Source organism: Macrosteles quadrilineatus, unplaced genomic scaffold, assembly GCF_028750875.1.
Source record: "Macrosteles quadrilineatus isolate MER2022 unplaced genomic scaffold, UCM_ALF_1.0 Scaffold_2__2_contigs__length_208266976, whole genome shotgun sequence".
Lineage (NCBI taxonomy): Eukaryota > Metazoa > Arthropoda > Insecta > Hemiptera > Cicadellidae > Macrosteles > Macrosteles quadrilineatus.
Window position 1 is genome coordinate 135,659,727 of NW_026542595.1, and position 19,616 is coordinate 135,679,342.

Sequence of the window (19,616 nt, forward strand, 5' to 3'; positions counted from 1 at the left end):
ACCTCCTAGTAGCTGGATTACAGGACGACGCCACCCGTCCCAGTCAAGTTTGGCATGGTTATGTTAGGTTAGTCAGGGCCGATTTATCGAATAGGCACGTGCCTATAGGGCACTAGGCAATTGGTTTTTAGGGGCACCAAAAATTTGGAAAATAAAAGGAATGGTGCTTGTATTTGCTTGCGACCGTTGTAATCAACTAATCATCTCTGATAATCCCTCGCGGTCGTGTAGACATCGTAGGCCTAATAGTGTTCCGCATTTGTGGAAAAATTCGCACTATTTTCTGCGGTCGTGTGGACATAGTTATCATCTTCTATGATCGCGACTATCGTAGTCTTGCGCGATCGCGGTCGTTGGTCAAGTTCTGATCACCCCTCGCGGCCGTGAAGACAACTTTATTTATAACTGGAGTCTAAACCTTCGCTGCATCATCGAAATGTTGTCCCCTGGCGCTGCGGAGTGGGGGAAATGATTCTCCCTCCCACCTCCCCTCTTCCTCTAAACGGCGCCCAAACAAGCTGGTGTTGTTTTACATACATAACATAACCTATATTGCAGTTTTTCAATAAGGACGAAATGAGAGTTAAAAAATAAAACTTTATAAAATATATTTTTTTATTATAAAATTAAACTGTCATAAACTAGCCCTAACCTAACCAACCAAACTTGCTGTTTATATAAAAAATATTTAAAATAAAAATCGAATGAAGGTTTAACAATCGAAAAAATAGTTAAATGCCTTAAATTCAATTTCATCTAAAAAAAAATAGATCCAACACTATAATCGCTCAAATTCAATTTTTTTATGGTTTAATTGTAAAATTAAACTGTCTTAACCTAACCAAACTTCCTGAGATAATGCAAAAATCTTAGACAAAAAGTTAGCGCACCGATATGATTTGAACCTCGAACCTGAGTTTCTCAGCCCGGCAAGTTATCCTATCCTTTAGATCTACCGAGGCCGTTGGCTTCAAACCGTATCGTTGCGGTAATGGTGTTCCCTCAGCCAATAGAATGCTCTCATTTGTCCGTATTAAAAAACTGCAGCTGAAATAAAAATTGTCCTTCCCCCACCCCGCAGTGCCAGGGGACAACATCGTGATGATAAAGCAATGGTTTAGACTCCAGTCAACATTATAATGCCCCCCCCCCCCACCCGCTGTCGTGTGGACATAGTAATCACCTCCCACGATTGCGGCAAATTGATATTATACCCGCGGTCATATGGAGATAATCGTCTTCCGCAAATGAGGAAAAATTCTTATCTTTTCCCGTGATCATGTGGCCATTATCATTGTCTTGCGCAATCGTGGCATAAATCTGATCATCCCTCGCGGCCAATAGAAATCATTATTGTATCTCCCACGGTCCTGTAGACATCGTAATCGTCTCCCGCGGTCGTAAAGACATCGCAATCGTCTCCTGCGATTGCGGAAAAATGTTAAATCCCGCCCGCAGTCATGTGGAGATCATCATCGTCTTCTGCGATCGCGGGACAATTCTTGCTTTTTCCCGCGGTCCTGTGAACTTAATCACCGTCTTCTGTGATCGCGGCAATATTCTGATCATCCCTCGCGGCCGTTTGTAGACATATTCTCCCATGGTCACAGAAACGTCACTACCAACGAAAAAATATTCCTACCAGTATCATAGCAGAAAACCAGGATGCATTATAATCCACCAGGATGCACAAGGTGTAGGCCTACCTATATACCAAATTACCAATCTATTATTTTATTGCCATTAGCTTCAGGAAAATAATAAACCACATACACAGAATATTTCAAGTTTATTTACAAAATAGTAAATCACTATAAGAAAATTATTTACTTGGTTGGAAACTGTTGTAAGTGGGTATATCTTTGATATGTCTGGGAACATTTCCGAGTCGTGAAAATCCATATGCTGCTTTGATTAAGTGAAGTGCAGCATCAACTGTCTTTTTCACATCCCTTTCTGACCCAATATTTGGATTCACTTCTACTAAATCCATAACTTTCATCCTGCCAGTTTGGTGGACAATTTCCAATATATGAATTCCTTCCCTCAGAGTTAATCCTCCACAAACTGTTGAGAAAAATTATTGTAAATTATAAACTTACAACATAATTTTGAGACAAATTAACCATAATAATAAAAATAAATACAATTATGAGTAGAACAATTTGTTAAACCTCAGTTTCAAATAACAGATTGTTCACTGGATAACTCACCAGAAACAATCCCATTTTGAATAGACGATAGAATCTCATTAATTGATTGTAAAGTAAATATCTTTCACCTCCCACCCACCCAAAAATGTTTTAATTTTCTATATACAAAGATATCCTGGTTAGGAAGACCGGCATATTGTTTATAAGAACATTGCATATCATCTTGTAGTAAGAAGACTACCCCAGGCAGTGGCGGACCCAGATTTTATTTCGGGGGGAGGGGGGATGACCATCAAGCCGGCGGGGGAGGGGAGATTGTTTTTTGTCTGGGGGGAGGGGGGGTATGGAATATCCAAATGTAGAATTTAAAGCCTAAAAACATATTTTTATACATATTTGAGCTCTAAAATATGCTCAAGCTAATAGTATTTATGTTAGCTAATAAAATATAAAATATTTTTGGGGGGGGGGGGGAATGTATATTTCTTCCATCCTACACTCCCTGGGACTGCCACTGACCCCAGGCGTGAATACTCATGTAGGTGGGGTGACAAAAAGGCATAAATAAAGAGAAGAAACAGTTTTAATTTGTTTTTAGAACACATTTTCTGGAAGAGAACCTGTGATTCTTCGAATCCCACATGATGAGGTTTCCAAACTGAGCCACTTCACATGTACCTTCAGCTGACGATGGTGTTTTTGCACCAAAAAATGTCCTTGGAACTAATGTTGTGTTTGAGCTGTCTGGCAGAAATTGTGTAAGTAAAACATGGGCTTTAACTTACCTGAACACCCAGTGGAAGGGGCTTCCAAAACATCCAATGAATCAATGTCAAAGCTCACTTGTAAAGCTCGGTTCCCTTTGGGGTCCACCTGATCAAGCACCATCTCCGTTACTTTGTCTATTCCATACTTCTCTACTTCAGCCATTCCGTAAGCAGGGATTGAGAACTTGTCTAAAATAACTCTGCAAAAAATATAATGCACAAAAATAGGCCAAAACGTACTTTTATAGACAGTTAACACGTTGACTACTAAAGCCGACTTTAGTCGGCGTCACTAGCGCTTCAATGCGGCACACGCCAACATAAGTCGGCTCCAGACCATCTGAAATTTATTGAGTCAGTATGAGCTTAGCCTCAGACAGAATCCGTTATAATCGTTGCAAGCCTGTAGCTTAGAATGTGAGCTTTATTTTGGTGTAGGTTTGTACTAAAGTTTCCTGTAAAGTCCCGTCTGGCAATGCTTTTGTACCGGTTTCTCTGATTTTCTCTCTCCGGCCCACATTACAAAGACACTGGCTACGGATTCAGGCAGTGCTGCTACATTTGGGTGTTTCAGTGAACTATGTAAGTACTACTTCCACTCTCGGGGTAACGCAGCACAATCACCACTGCTCTTTTGTGATTCGTCAGACTGAAATATTTGAATGCCAATTGCGTTTGCTGATTCGGTGGCGCGCCGGGTCTTCGCCCGCCACGGGTGAGTGCCTTTACGTTGTTTTCAGCAGTCAACGTGTTAATATAGTGGAAACTAAAAAAGGTGTAGTTATAATAGAACACTGTAACCTAAAAAATTATTGATTTATAAACTATGTCTATATATGTATGTTATCCCATACAAACCTTTCATACTTATCTACAGAACGAAGACCGATGTAGGCAATGTTCTTCACAGGCAATCTGAAAGAGACAAAATTACATTTAAAAAATCCATAAATATAAGGATCTAGACATTTAAAAAAGTTTCAGGGTTATATTAGATAAAAATGTACCAAAGTAATTAATTGTATTGAATCCTTAAAAACCTTTAATTCAAAATTGTAAACAACATTATATACCCTAAAATCATCCCTGAGTATAACCACTCATACAACGCCACGCAAACTTAAAAACAAGTAATTTTTTCTCGTCCCATGGAAATAAAACACAATATGAAACTAAATAAAATAAATTTTTAATATTGAAATTTATACTATTGAGGATCCTACAAACAGTGGCGGATCTAGAACAGTCACATGGGGGGGGGGGGGACAAGGGGGTTTGGGGGACCGGGGGTACCCCTCCGAAAAGTTTGTGTAAACTAAGTCTCCAAAATGGCAGTTTTATACCATTTCTTTGTCCAAAGTAAGTGTGACAAATTATTTTACGCAATTTGTATGCACTACTGTATTACATGCAGTAAAAAATATATGTATATGTATGCCCGAGGGAGGGACGGTCTCCCCCTTCGCCCCCCCTCTAGATCCGCCACTGCCTACAAACTTATATCCGGTTCATATCCTATAAGTTCTGACCAATTTTATCTCGTAAAACCGTATTTACATTTTTTCATGGATGTCTCTATATAAAACGTACTGAGTTTTCTGACTTCAATAATTATTACAAAATGAATAATGAATAATGAATAATGAAGTTTATTTCCCACAAAAAACCACAATGTAACAATACATCAGATGTAGAGAAATATGACTGGCTACTTGATCCAGTAGTGTAACCAGTTTGCTTATACTAACTTATCGTCTAACATGACGTTGTAATTTATGGTCTAGCATCTGTTATAAAACATTGAATTCCGCCTGAACTGTGCATCTGATGGACAAAACAAGAACTGTTTTAATAAACAATGAAAGTTATTACAACAGGATATTATTGATATAATTTATATCCTGCTGAGAAGAAAGCCAAATTATCGTTGCTTTGCTAAACTGCTTTAAATTTAAACTATTCTTTATTTGAAGTGGTAGATAATTATAGTATTTTGGACCTAGATATTGAAAAGAGTGACGAAAAATAGCTTTATTTACTTTGGGTAGTTTCAGAGTATTATTGGTAATGCTTCTTGTTATGTATGTGTGTGTAATATTTGGTATGACGTTAACTCTGTTTCCACTTCGAACAAAAAACCTGTCTAAGAACTTTGAAAACAAAAAGGTGCTGTATGGGCAAAATTTTTAACTGTTGGTAGAGTGGAAATGAACTTGTTCTTTTAGGTTGTTTCAAAATTATCCGCATAAAAAAGTTTTGTGTTGTTCTTAATCTATTTATCAAGGTTTTATAAGTTCCTCCCCAGGATGGCAAGGCATATTGCAATCTTGAGTTGATTAGTGCAAAGTATAATGTTCTCAAAAGTGATTCGTTAAAAAAATTTCTTAAAAAATAAAATTTTCTTATTTGTGTTCGTATCTTAGCATGTAGATTTAATATATGAGGTTCGAAGGTGACTTTTTCATCGAGTAGAACTCCTAAATATTTTATAGATTTTACTTTTTCTAACGGCTGGCAATTACATAGTTGTGGACTGCAATTTGAGGAGTGAAAAATTAAAGGAGATGGCAATTCAAAACCGGTTGAGTGGAAATTAACAAATTTGGTTTTGTTTACATTTACCTGCATTCTATTGATCAAACACCAATTTCTTAAAAGTAAAAGATCATCGTTTATTAAATTTTCCATCAACATCAAATCGTTTTGTGTGTAAAAAAGAGCAATGTCAGCAAAAGCAAAGATATTTCCGTTAAAAGGAATGTTAAAAGAACGTAAAAGGAACGCTTGTTTGTTTTACATGTTTTCCATAACCAAACATTTACAATCCTTGTGTCGGTTTGTAATATTTCAGGGCTCCTGAACATTTTTTTGAACGTAAAATTTAGCTCACAAACATAAATTATTTTAAGAAACTAAATTAAAAAAGCTAAAGCTAAATTAAAGTCAAATAAGTAGCGTACTTACACAGGTTTTTGCCAGTCCATTCCAGGCAGGTAAGGCCAATAATCGTAGAGTTCTTTTACAAGGAGTGCCACCTAGAACAATATTGTATAATCAAACAAATCAAATCAACATTTATTATTGTATAAACACAAATACAAATGCACGATCATGTTGACATAGGAGGTACTGGTTGTGCAAATTGTCAGCAATAGGAACATATAAGAACATTAATCAAATAAATGCAAATTATTGTAAAAAGTAATGGTACACTTAAATACAGAAGTAAAGAGTGCAAAATTTGTTCATCCTTTTTTCAACATCCCAGATTTTTTGACTTTCTCCCCCTATACATAGTAAATGGAGAACCAAAGTGTTTTCAACCAAAATTTTAGAGTTCTAGTTTTGGGCAGGGCTACATATCTGTAGCCCTGAGTTTTAGGTGGCAATTTCCGTTTGGGGTCTCCCTGAACCCTGAACTCCTTTCCTTCTCCTATATATAACTAGACAGAAGGAACCAGGCACCAAAGACAGATTAGAGGAATGATAATAGGCCACCTTCATTAGAAAATACCTTAATTGCTTGAGAATCTACAATGGGGGCAACCAATGTAGGAAATGTGGGAAGTCTAAAAAACACTAACACCATTTACTTTAGGACTGCACATTGCACAACCCTGAATGAGGTAAGAGAATCGATTCAAATCTCATAGACAACTAAGACTGGATTAAGCTTTTACTGGATTAAGCTGGATTTTCTTAGCTATGAATTTTGAGCACTGTGTACAGCCACGGCCACATTTAACTCCAGGCTGCGGCCTTTGTAAGGTAACATCGCAAGTAGTGTTGTAACAGCTGTTTTGTTTGGAGGCAGCTAATGGTATTTGTGTGATTTGTTTTTTTAAGAATACAAAAGCTTGGTGTAAGGGCTAAAAATATTGACTTCACTTGAAATGTGCAAAAATATATTTTAAATTTAAATAAATATCTATTGTCGGGACCACATAAGTTTGCAGTTGAGGGAGGAGCCTATTTACCATATGGTTTTCAATGAACCAATGAGAACGGTGTGGTGTTGCCAAATCTAACAATACCAGCTGATTTGAAAATATAGCTTTGTATATTTTTAGTGTTGTCAATGGGTGATGTGGCAACGTCGCACTAGCCTCGTTTTGTGATTGGCTGCCACCAACTGCAAACTTACGTGGTCCCGACAATATCTATATATTAATAGGCAAGCATGTTTCTTTAAAACCTTTTTTCTCAGCTCGTGTGCATCGCAGCGAAAATCTACGCATACTGTTGGAAAGATATTTACCTGTAGATGTGCATGTTGGATAAACTATTGTTAGGCTATATGTTATCAATTTAGGCCTATGTAATAGTTATCTCTGTGTAATGTAAAAATGTATTTTTTTTTCACTGTTGTAATGTTGGCAACTCTGCTAGTAGAAATTAGAGACTATCTTCTCAAGTAAAATGGTGTTTTACTATAACCTAATCACTGCCTTAAAACTAAACTTAAAACCCTTTAAAAACTAATAGGTTATGGGGCCAGATATATAGTAAAACCATAAAAACATTAAAACCATTGTGAAAAAGAGGAATAAAGTTATCATGAGTTCCGGGAGTGAAAGTGAACTGAACAATGTCGGCAAACTCAAGGACGTCGAATCGTACACCATGTGGGACTTCGAGGTTAAAATTCTTTTTAAGTCCAAAAATCTCTGGGATATTGTTGATGGAACAGAAACTTTGGATAATCAAGAAGATGATAAGAAAAAGAAGGCTTGGAAGTCATTAGATGCAAAAGCACAACACATCATAATAATGACTATAGACCAATCAGTTAAAATGCATGTAGTCACTTGTGACACTTCCAAACAAATGTACGACACTTTAAAACGCCTTTTTCAAAGAGATACGACACAGCAAAAGTGTTCTTTATTGCAAGAATTCTACAACTTCAAATTCGATCTTCAAAAGGACATGATGTCAAACATAGCCTACATACAGAACATTGCTTTTAAGCTTAACAGACTTGACCAAAAAGTGGACGACACGATGCTACTCACAAAGATCCTGAGTATCCTTCCAGACCAATATAAACATTTCTCCAGTGCGTGGGATTCTACCAGTGCAACCGAGAAAACCCTCGAGAACCTGAAGGCTAGACTGTTGCAAGAAGAGGCGAAGACCGTGAGTGACTGTGAGCAAGTAGCTTTTAAAACCAAATCTCAAGGTAGGCCTAGAGTTGTAACATGTTATTCTTGTAAGGAATCAGGACACATTCGTCAAAACTGTCCTAACGTAGGCCTAAAATCAAAATTTTGTTCATACTGTAAGAAACCTAATCATGTAGAAAGTGAATGTTTTTTGAAAAATAAGCAGCCTAAAGCATGCAATATATGTAAGAAAACTAACCATTCTGAAAAGAATTGCTTTTTCCGTAACAAATCTAAATTTAAACCTAAAGATGACTGTAAAACATCTTTTCTGAGTCATGTAAATCTGCCAACAAACAAGTCTACACAACTAGGCTATTGTGTTAACCTATGCGATAGCGTTAATACCAAATCTTTCATTATTGATAGTGGTTGTACCCCTAATCACATGACAAATGATATTTCTATCTTAGAAAATGTAAAATCATGTACTAAAAGTATTTCTGTTGCAAAGAAAAATCAAAGCATGCAGCAAATTGCTGTAGGAAATGTTGACTCTGACCAATGTACACTAAAAAATGTTTCTTATGTAGGCCTACCAGAGTTAAGTAATAACCTAATGTCTGTCAATGCAATTACCGAAAACGGTGGCGAAGTATTATTCACAAAAAACAAGGTACAAGTTCTCAAAGATAAGTCTATCATTTTAGAAGGGTGTAAAAATAAAAGTGGTTTGTATGTAGTTCAGTTAACGGAAAGTGTAAATGAAGTCGCTACTGTAGGCCTAAGCAAATTTGATCAAAATGAATGTAGGCCTAAACCTTTTGATACAGAAAGTGTAAAACCTATCCAAAAACAAACCAATGTACCGGTAATCATAAAGTCAAAAACTAGCCCTACTACACGTAATGAAGTAGCTTTAGAATGGCATAGAAAGTTAGGTCATATCAGTTTTCCGTATATGAAAAAGTTGACAAAAATTACTAATGGCATTCCAACTGATGTTTATATGTGTGAAGATGAATTTTGTGATATTTGTATTAAATCTAAGCAAGTAAGGAATCCTTTCAATACATCTAGAGTAAAAGCTTCTAGACCTTTAAAACTGATACATTCTGATCTTTGCGGTCCGATTGAACCCTTGACTCACGATGGTAAAAAGTATTTTTTAACTGTTATTGATGATTTCTCTCATTTTTGTAAGGTGTATCTATTAAAAAGTAAAAGTGAAGTGTTTAGCTACCTAAAAGAATATGTAAATGAAGCAGAAGCTCATTTCAATCTTAAAATTTCTAAAATAAGGTGCGACAATGGTGGTGAGTATGTTGCCAGTGGTCTGAAAGAGTATTGCAAATCCAAAGGAATTGTCATAGACTACACAGTACCTTATTCACCCCAGCTCAACGGAACAGCCGAAAGAATGAATCGCACATTAATGGAAAAGGCTCGAGCGATGATTTTTGACTCTAATCTACATAAAGAAATGTGGGGCGAGGCTATTTTAACATCTGCATACCTACTTAATAGAAGCCCTACTGTTAACCTAGATACAACACCTGCTGAAAAATGGTACGACAGAAAACCTGACCTTTCAAGACTTCAAATATTTGGCACAGTAGCCTATGCAAAAGTCTTAGGCTATTTAAAGAAATTGGAAGCAAGAAGTAAAGAAGCTATTTTTGTCGGATATGCAATGAACGGCTATCGATTGTGGGATCCTGAAAAAAGAAAAATATTTATCTCTAGAGATGTGATTTTCAAAGATGCAAACTCTGAACAAATTAAAATAAAACAGATGCAAAATAATTTTTCTGATGAAGATTGTACACAAACTGCAGAAGATGAAGAAAGAGAAGAACACATGAATGAAACTCAAGAAGATCAAGAAAACCAACTAGGTGCAAACCTAGAAGAAGAAAATATTGGAAGGCCTGATATAAATGAAGAAATTGAAAATGAACGACACTACAATCTGCGACCAAGAATAAATATGAAACGACCTTCAAGATATGAAGAAGAATATGAAAACGGCCAAGTTCTGCTGACGTACAATGAATGTATGTCTAGTAGCGATAAAGAAAAATGGGAATTGGCCATTAAGAAAGAAAAACAATCCTTAGAGAAGAATGAGACTTGGGAAATAATAGATGAAAAACAACTGAATGAAAATGATGAAATACTAACAAGTAGATGGGTGTTTAAAATTAAAGAGGATGGGACATATAAAGCCCGTTTAGTAGTTCGAGGCTGTGAACAGAAGAAAGGAAATTTGGACTTTAGAGATACTTTCAGTCCAGTTGTGGAAAGTGCTTCTTTAAGAATTCTTTTCTCACTAGCTGCTCAAGAAAACTTACATATCCAAACTTTCGATGTAAAGACTGCTTTCCTGTATGGGGAAATTGAGAATGATATTTATATGAAGATACCAGAAGGATTTAAGGAACAAGGGAAAATTTGCAAACTCAAGAAAGCCCTCTATGGTTTAAAACAAGCTCCAAGTCAGTGGAATAAGAAGTTAACCTCATTTCTGAAAGATGAAGGACTAATACAGCTCAAAACCGATCAATGCCTGTTTAAGGATATTAAAAATGAACTTTGTTTGGCTATTCATGTTGACGACGGCATCTTAATGGCGAAAAATCAAAATAAACTTAAAGACCTGCTAGAAAAACTCAGAACTAATTTTGAGATGACAATTAACAAGAATCCAAATATGTATATTGGAATGGAAATAACCAGGAAAAAGGAAGGCATCTATCTCAGTCAAACAAACTATGCAAATCAAGTACTCAACAACTTTAATATGACAGAGTGTAAGTCAGTATCTACTCCCTTAGAAGAACAGACTAAGATTGTTGATGAAGATGGAAAAACTAACTTTCCTTATAGAGAAGCTATAGGAAGCCTTCTCTACATGACTAATAAAACTAGACCAGACATGACATTTGCAGTTAATTTTGAAAGCCGCTCTACCGAAAATCCGAGAAAAAAGGATGTCCAAAACATCAAGAGAACTTTGAGATACCTCAAAGGAACAAAAAACAAAGGAATATTTTTTCCTTCAACAAGTTCTAAAGACCTAAGTATTCAAGCGTACTGTGACTCAGACTACGCAGGAGATGTAAAGGATAGAAAAAGTACAAGCGGATATGTCCTGCTGTTAGGAAGTGCACCAATTGTATGGAGTTAAAAAAAAACAACCAATAACTGCTCTATCAACAGCTGAAGCTGAGTACATATCTGCAGCTGAATGTTGCAAGGAAATAAAATACATCAAGACTCTAATCACAGAACTGACCGAAAAAACTGTGAAAACCACCCTGAATGTTGATAATCAAAGTGCCATAAAACTCATCAAATCAGGTCAAATGAACAGAAAGAGTAAGCATATTGATGTGAGATTTCACTTTGTGAGCGAACAATTTCATGCCAAACTATTTGACTTAAAGTACTGCTGCTCAGAGGACCAATTGGCTGACATATTCACAAAACCTTTGTCCAGCACAAAATTTTCAAAGTTTACAAGTCAGCTATTAAGTAATGTGTAAAGACATAATTTAGCCTACACAAATCATACAGGCTACTTAGCATACTATTTTTAAATGGCAAATATTTTTTTAGAGAAAAATAAATAAACAGCCTACAGTCAATTTTATACTTATAATTTGTTAACATGATAGGTACTTAACAATTTCTTATGTAAAATAATATCATGTTCTAATAAAATAACACTATTTTTCTGTATTTGTAAAAAAAAAAAAACATTTGTACATTAAGGGAGTGTGTTGGATAAACTATTGTTAGGCTATATGTTATCAATTTAGGCCTATGTAATAGTTATCTCTGTGTAATGTAAAAATGTATTTTTTTTTCACTGTTGTAATGTTGGCAACTCTGCTAGTAGAAATTAGAGACTATCTTCTCAAGTAAAATGGTGTTTTACTATAACCTAATCACTGCCTTAAAACTAAACTTAAAACCCTTTAAAAACTAATAGTGCAGAATCCTTTTATAAATTAAAATAGGCTCAAAATAAGCTCAAGAAAATGAATTTAAAATCTTGAATAAATTAACATGGATGTTATTGGTTGCCATGCTGGTGACGAAATAACATCGAAATATAAATAGAAAATCAAAACAAATGAAAGAAACTCCAATCACATGTTTTATTCACAGTGTGGGATAAAAATTAAGAAGTATATTTTTGGTCGAGTTTCGACCACTGGACGGCCTCTAGTATATTTTAATTCTATAGGTTTTATTTTCAATCTTTTAATAAAATTTAAATGAATAGTACACAGATCAATGAGCTGGTATCATCTGTCTGCCATGTTATCTTATGGGACGTCTGGCACTAGACCACACTACTTGTAACGTTGCCTATTATACCAGGCTGCGGCCTGGGGTTAAAGGTGGCCGAGATACAGCTCTTTGCGGAAATGTCTAGAAATACATTCTCTGTTGTTGAGTAGGCTGCAAAGTGTACTGACCATAAAATGTGATGCTATGTAAGCCTGCTTTAATCTGAACCACCTTCTCTACCCATTACGGCTAAAATTATAAACGTCATCCCTAGGTTAGTAAAGGACAAGTTGTACTTACTGTCATACCGTGTACATTCCCTGAAGGCGAAGTATCAGCTGTGTTAAGGTCAGCATGGGCGTCCACGTAGATGAGGCCAATATCTCCGTACTTCTGTATGAATCCGTCCGCCGAGCCGATACAAACACTGTGATCTCCTCCGAGAACCAATACTTGACTATCTTCTGCTAGAATCTCCTGAACCTTCTTACTAACCTGAAAAAGTCATTTGATAATGCATATTACAAGTGGTTGTTGACCTAAGCAGCTCACGTTAAGTTAAAAGTTGAAAATTAGTCAGCCGATAACAATATGTTTTTGTTGGTTATCGTTTTGTAATAAGTTAAGTTTTTCTAAAATTAACGTCTTGCCAATCATCAATGGAAATTTAACGACCCATGGGTCTTTACTTCACCTTAAGCTTTACTCACCAAATAATTTGAAACGATAGATCTTAGGTTTGAGGTATATTTTTTTAGTTTAAACACCAGTAGCATTTTTCTAAGAGAGAATACTATAAATTTTAAGGACATCATTCTAAACCCTAAACATGTCTTAGAATTCACTGAGGATAGCACCTCTATTGGACATTACACTCTTTTCAATTATCAAACAATTATTCCATGTAGCTCTACTGTCCTTACTTCCCTGTTGCATGCAGCCACATCCTCCAAGTCCTTCATGTTCTTGACATGAGAGCTGTTGGAGGTGTTTTGTACCTGATCATGGCTGAACTTGTACGTTATATCACCGTAGTCCCTCACATTATGACCTGTGTAAACACAACGGAAATATTGAATGTTGTAGGATAAATTTTAGAGGGTTTTACACTAAATCGCTGCAAGATTCTGATTCAGATTCTAATTACATAGATACTTTTAATAACTAATCTCTACATCATTAAGGAAGAAGGATATTGGATACATAACTATCTTATCTAAGAAAAGAGTTCCAGGTAGTTAGCATGAAGAAAGTTCACAACACAATAAACTTGATATTTCCCCTCTACAAGGGGCCTCTTCAGAAGAAAGTAGAATGGCCATGGGGCGAAATATTAAGGAAGATGGTCTTAAGATTTTAACTAGCTTGCTTGGTTATACATGAGCTGATGGGGACCTTATAGTTTACGGATAGCCCTTGTATATAAAGTAATAATTGATCAATGATAAATAACTATGAAAACAATATACTAATTTTGAACATACAATGACATAAATTTGTGAATACTGTAAGGTACTCCTAAAAAGATTCAATGCAACTTTTTTTACCCAAAGCATTCAATTCCTTCAAAACTCCTCCCTCACGGATAACCTGAGGTCCTTTTCTAACACCTTCATTGGTCTGAAATAAAAATTCACTTTACTAGCACTTATAATGCTAGATGGATTCAGAAAACATGTTATTAGATAACTGCAAAAATAACACACAGTTACAATTGTGTGATGCTGTTTGAAAAAATAATTTGTTTCTGTGACTTAAGGTTTGCCAAAGTAATTTCACTGTAATTTCAAGTAATTTTTTTGCCAACCTACGTAATTTCTATGGAATTAAATCAATGTGACCAGATTCATAATAAAAAAATGTGAAGAATTACATAAATTCAAAGTTTTAAAAACTGTTGAATTTATAGGTTTATTGGGAAATTTTCCCCAACTGTTGTTATTCTAAACACCATGGCTCAGGTTTAAATTAGTCCTACTTCCTTTTTACATAATCATGCTGTAGAATCAGCCAAATGTTAACTGTGGCAGTTTACTGTTATAACTCTGAATGTTAAATATTCTTACCTGACCTTTGCTGAATGGAACACCGATAACACCGATCTTTAACGAAGATATTCCATCGTTAACAGGTTCTTTATCTGCCAGAGAAGAGAATCTTCTCACCACGGATCTTAAAAAGGTGTTCATTTCTCACTTAGTCTTCAAGCAACAACTCATCTGATATAAAACATCACACTGAGATTCAATTACATTAAACATTTTGTCTAGTCAGCCAAGAATTAATATGTTAAACTATTAATGTACCTCTGTTTAGGGTATGGCAAGAGGTTATCTTTTGATGACAGATTTACAAACAAGATACAGCTGACTGTTTATTTATGCTTTTATTGATGTTTACCATACTATGGTAAACATCCATCTATTAACCCAGCTGTAGCAAATGTTCCATGCAAATAAAACATTCCAAAACTGGGGTACAGCTTTTAACATAAGGATGCAATGTCTATTCAAAAGTAAAACCATAGATAAAACATACTCCCTTAGTAGATTTCTCATCCTTATGGAACAGCTGAAGACAATTTTATTGTTAGTTCTGTACGGTTTATGTAGAGGTCGTGTTTTGTTTACAATTTGTTTCCCGTTATTAGAGCCATTTAAAACCTCGTTTAACCAAATAATACAATCTAATCATAAACAATAACTTGTCTCCTAGTTATATAACCAAACAGTAAAGCAGAAATCAAGAAATTAACCCTAAAATAATAGAAACAAAGTTTCGTCGACACTAGCGCCCATGTGTCACGTACATGAACTAGACACGATAAACGTGCTTCAAAATTTACAATGGGATGAGAAGTCTATTTGTGTTGGTTAGTCTATGGTAAAACCTAAATTGAAATTTTACCATACACTTAACTGAAGTTTACATTCGATCCATATAGCCCAGCTAAAACCAGGTCTTTAAACATAGATAAATACACTCCCTTGCAGTTTTATTATTATTATATACGGATCAGTTGAAGACAGTATTTTTGGAGTGTGTTTGGTTATGCATTATTTGTTATTTCACTACATTTAAATTTTGTAACCAAATAAGACAATAAAGTTCATGTGTAAACTACGATTGTCTCTTCTTATCATCATGCTTAAATGTAATCAATCCTAATTGGATATATCACACTCATGAAAAGAGGTTTTAGTTAATTGGGTTAAACAGTCAAAATAATATCATGATCACACACATTTTATCATTTACAAAAATAGTTTTATTACAAACCAAAAACATGTAATCGCTTAAATAATATGAATTGTGATGCAGGAGTGTCCATATTATATCATATTTATTTATATCAGGTTTATCATATTCATATTATTAGTGGTCATATTTATTTTACCTGGCATTCAGGAGCGTTCCCATATTGCTAAGGTTTTTAATGGACTTAAAAACCATAAGATTTATTTTTACTTACTTACAATATAAACAGGTATTAAAACAATCATTTATCAACAAATTTTTATTTAACAATAAGTAGCATCCAACAGAATTTTAGAAATTAAAACTATACTTTTTGCTTGCATAAAAACCTTCCTGATCTTAAAAAGTTGAAATATCTAAAAAAGCGAGGAAACTTTCAATATTTAGAAAAAATTAGATCGTCAGTGTAATTATGATTATACAAACAAAAGTTAAATGAAGCACCGGTGAAAGAAAAATAATTTAGAAACTATATTAAAGCGTTCCTGGTACAATACTTGTTATTTTTACTAATACCATCAACAGTAGATAATTATCATTAAGTATTATAAATACTGTCCAAAGTCATGTAAAATTAAGTACCAAACTCCTTACTGATCATTTAAGGAATTAAAACCAGTCACGATACAATCAATTTTGTTCTGAATTAAGTCATAACTCGGTTATAAAATAACTGACTTGCAACACAAATTGGCAGTTCAGTTCAGATTGAACGAATCAGGTGAAGAATTGAGACGTGACTCAGTTTCTAAAAGAACCAATTGTAACAAAAATCTACTGTTCAGATTGAACATATCATGTCATCAATTGAGCCATGTCTTAAAGAATCGGATTGACTTGGTTTCTAAAATAGCTGACTTGTGACAAAAATTGACTTGAAGATAGCTATATTTCACTTAAATATTATGATTTAAGAGGGCGTTGGAGTCAGATTAAAAATCTTCGCTGACACTAACGCTGCGAACGGGGCGAGTTGGAACTAAAACTACCCGACACAGGAAGTGGTGTCGGCACTGACAACAGTACGTTGCACTACTAGCAAAAGTAGTGCCGTCCTCACTCTTGATTGACAGTCGACTCATAAAACCGGTTTCTCTCTGGCGCTCAAAGTTATATATCGATGTTAGGATCTTGGGGCTTGAAATTTCGCTAGATACAAGCCCCGGGTCTCGCCTCGGCTCTCTCCTTGCCTTGACGAGACATCCAGTGTTGCGCAAACGACTGATACAATTCATAAAATAAATATACAATACAACAGTCAATCAAGCTATTTTATCTAAACAAAATTATTATAATACCTTTGTGCTTTTTGTTATACCATTGTAAAAAAAAACTTTCCTTAAAGAGTCTACTAAATAAAATAAAATTGTCTTTATTGGTTCAAGTGTTAAGTCAATTTTACAAAACTGTTATTCTCTTACAACTTTTGTCATCTAATATCTAACAAACAATGAAAACCCAAAATTGGTCAGAATCAGTCGGTTTACGATGAGTTTGTTACGTAAATTTCGGTCACCCATGTAACTCAATTAGACCAGTAGTCCTCAATTGAACTTGTGAAAACGTGAGATAAAAATAGTGAATATAGTTTTATTGTTCTTATTGTTTCTTATTGTTTTATTGTTTTTGGTGATTTGACTATTTAAGATGTAAGCAAGAGTTATAAACCCAGTGCACTAAAATCAAATTTTTTAATCAATAAGTACTTTCTAAGTCTTAAAAGTATTACATACCCAATATTCAGCCTTACAGGGACATTTGTAAGTAGTAAATTCATGAAAGAAGTGCCGGAATAGTGATAAAATACTGAAAACAATTTTCCAAGCTGTTGTGCTAGGCCTGCAACACCACTTCACAGTGACACTATCAAACAGGTTAAACTATTAAATTGGCATAGTTATTCACTTATTAACTGAAGCACTATTTTTTCTAATACTAATTACTGAGTAAAAAATCTTTCTCTTCAAGAAAAGACTGCAAAATTAATAAACTAGTATTTTCGAACAGAAGAGATAGCTACCACCGAACTCAAAGCATCAGTGAAACCTGTTGAACCAAGGAAACATGCTTGGGTTTGTTTCATGCCTCAGCAGAATCGGCAAAGCTCTTATCAGCTGCATTGATCATTCTGAGGAACTGACCTTTCAGCTTCACTAATTGAGTGAATCCTACTTTCCTAATCTGTTAGACACTTTTTTACAACTTCATTCTCTGAATAAATATCTGCTGTTGTTATTTATATTGTTTGTTACGGCAATGAAAATTAACAAATAATTTATATTATTCTATCAAATATATATATATATTTTTATCTATTTTCGATATAAATGTAAATTTTCTAGGTTGAATATATATTTTAATAAATTGGGATGGATGGAAAAATAAATAATATAACATTGGGACACTGTTAATCAAGCTGTGTTAATATTATATTTATATACACATCTATAAATTCAAATTACAAGACTACAAAACTGGTTTCAAACAGTGAGTAGAGACTGTAAATTTATTTTCACTTCATGGACAGTAAAAATAAGTTTAAAATAGGTGATAGGGTTTTTGCCAAAATAAGGGGTCATCCATACTGGCCTGCTGTCATTAATGAGTTTGATAGGTCCAAGGATAAAATTAAGAAGTACAAAGTGGTATTCTATGGCACTAAAGAGATCGGTTTAGTCAAGGAAAATTATATTTGTTTATTCCTGGAGAATAAATCGATACATGGAATACCTAAAGTAAAAAATGCTCTTTTTAATAATGCTTTGAAGTTTTAACTTAGTTTTAACAGCAGCATGGAACTGAAGAATGACTCAAAGCCCAAAAATTGTGACAGCCGCCAACTAAGTAAGATCAGTATGTCCAATTTAACCCTCGACATTTCCGAAGTTACTTCCACACCAAGCAGTCCTACAGGATCCAGCTTACAGACAATCACATCAACCCCAATATCTGCATTTGAAGATAGTTCCAAAACGTCAAAAGAAGCAGAAACAAAGGAAAATACTACTCTTTCACTACTGGAGTCCAAGTGGATCACTGACGACACAATTAGGATTATATTTGATATTTTAAATGATACTTCTGTCCATAAAAACATATTTTTTCTTAATCCCGTCATCGCAGTGGCCATAAAAACTCTCAACGATTATACAGACATCCTTCAACCACAAAATCTTAATAGCAAAAAGTTAGTTTTCATTCCAATTAATGATTCATCAAACATTCAAGCAGTTGGAGGTTCAGGAACACATTGGAGTCTGTTGCTGTGGGATGTGCTCCAAAATGTGTTTTACTACTTTGACTCCTTGAAAAACACTAACCTCCAACATGCGTGAAAGAGCAAAACTGGCATTAATAACACACAATAATTCTTTCATACATTTAAAGCAAGATATATTACTTCACCTTTTGTTTGACAGTCTGTTGAAAGTAAACCTGAAAAGTCCAACTGCCATGGTACACAGTTGTGAGTCAATTACACAGGAAATTGTCCAGCCTGGAAGTCAACTGACCAAGAACCGTAGTAGACTCATTCAGAACCACAAAAATAACATTCACAAAAACAAGACATCTAAAAATACTTCACCCAGATTGCAGCAAGAACCACTTGAAACGGCAAGAGGATAGTAGGATCAAAATATCTGTATACTCAGACAGTCAAGGAAGAAGTGTTGGCCCTAAAATAGAAAAGTGTAATCCAAATAAATTCCTAGTAATAGGTTCAGTAATGCCTAATGCATGTCTTCTGCAGGTTGCTGAAACTGCAATGCACTGTAAGGATGACATAATTGCTATTATTGGAGGAACCAATGATACATTACGGGCTGACACATCTAACATATTTTCATCGTTAGAAGAAAGCCTAATTAAACTAAGTCAAACCAAACCAGTAATCTTGACCACGATTCCAACAAGACATGACCTGCATAAAACACATCCAATACACAATGATATCATTCTGGTTAACAACTACATCAGAGAACTGGGAGCTCGGCTGAAGTCTGTATACATAGTAGATCTGGATCACCTAA

The 19,616-nt window shown here is 34.9% G+C and overlaps 1 protein-coding gene across 3 annotated transcripts; it reads right to left on the reverse strand.

The window, feature by feature from the left end:
- Window positions 1-1,772: 1,772 nt before the first annotated feature.
- Window positions 1,773-17,651, reverse strand: LOC128986460 (arginase-1-like). 3 transcript variants are annotated; one of them, XM_054406842.1, is made up of 9 exons: window positions 17,319-17,651; window positions 14,394-14,499; window positions 13,875-13,947; window positions 13,251-13,378; window positions 12,628-12,822; window positions 5,885-5,955; window positions 3,779-3,835; window positions 2,939-3,120; window positions 1,773-2,067 (listed from the first exon to the last, which is right to left on the reverse strand). In XM_054406842.1, exons 1-9 carry the CDS (start codon window positions 17,360-17,362, stop codon window positions 1,823-1,825), a joined length of 1,101 nt encoding a protein of 366 aa, XP_054262817.1. In that variant the 5' UTR covers window positions 17,363-17,651; the 3' UTR covers window positions 1,773-1,822. The 3 variants fall into 3 exon arrangements, with proteins under 3 accessions (XP_054262817.1, XP_054262818.1, XP_054262819.1); XM_054406843.1 differs by having other exon boundaries at window positions 14,394-14,528; XM_054406844.1 differs by having other exon boundaries at window positions 14,394-14,546.
- Window positions 17,652-19,616: the final 1,965 nt, after the last annotated feature.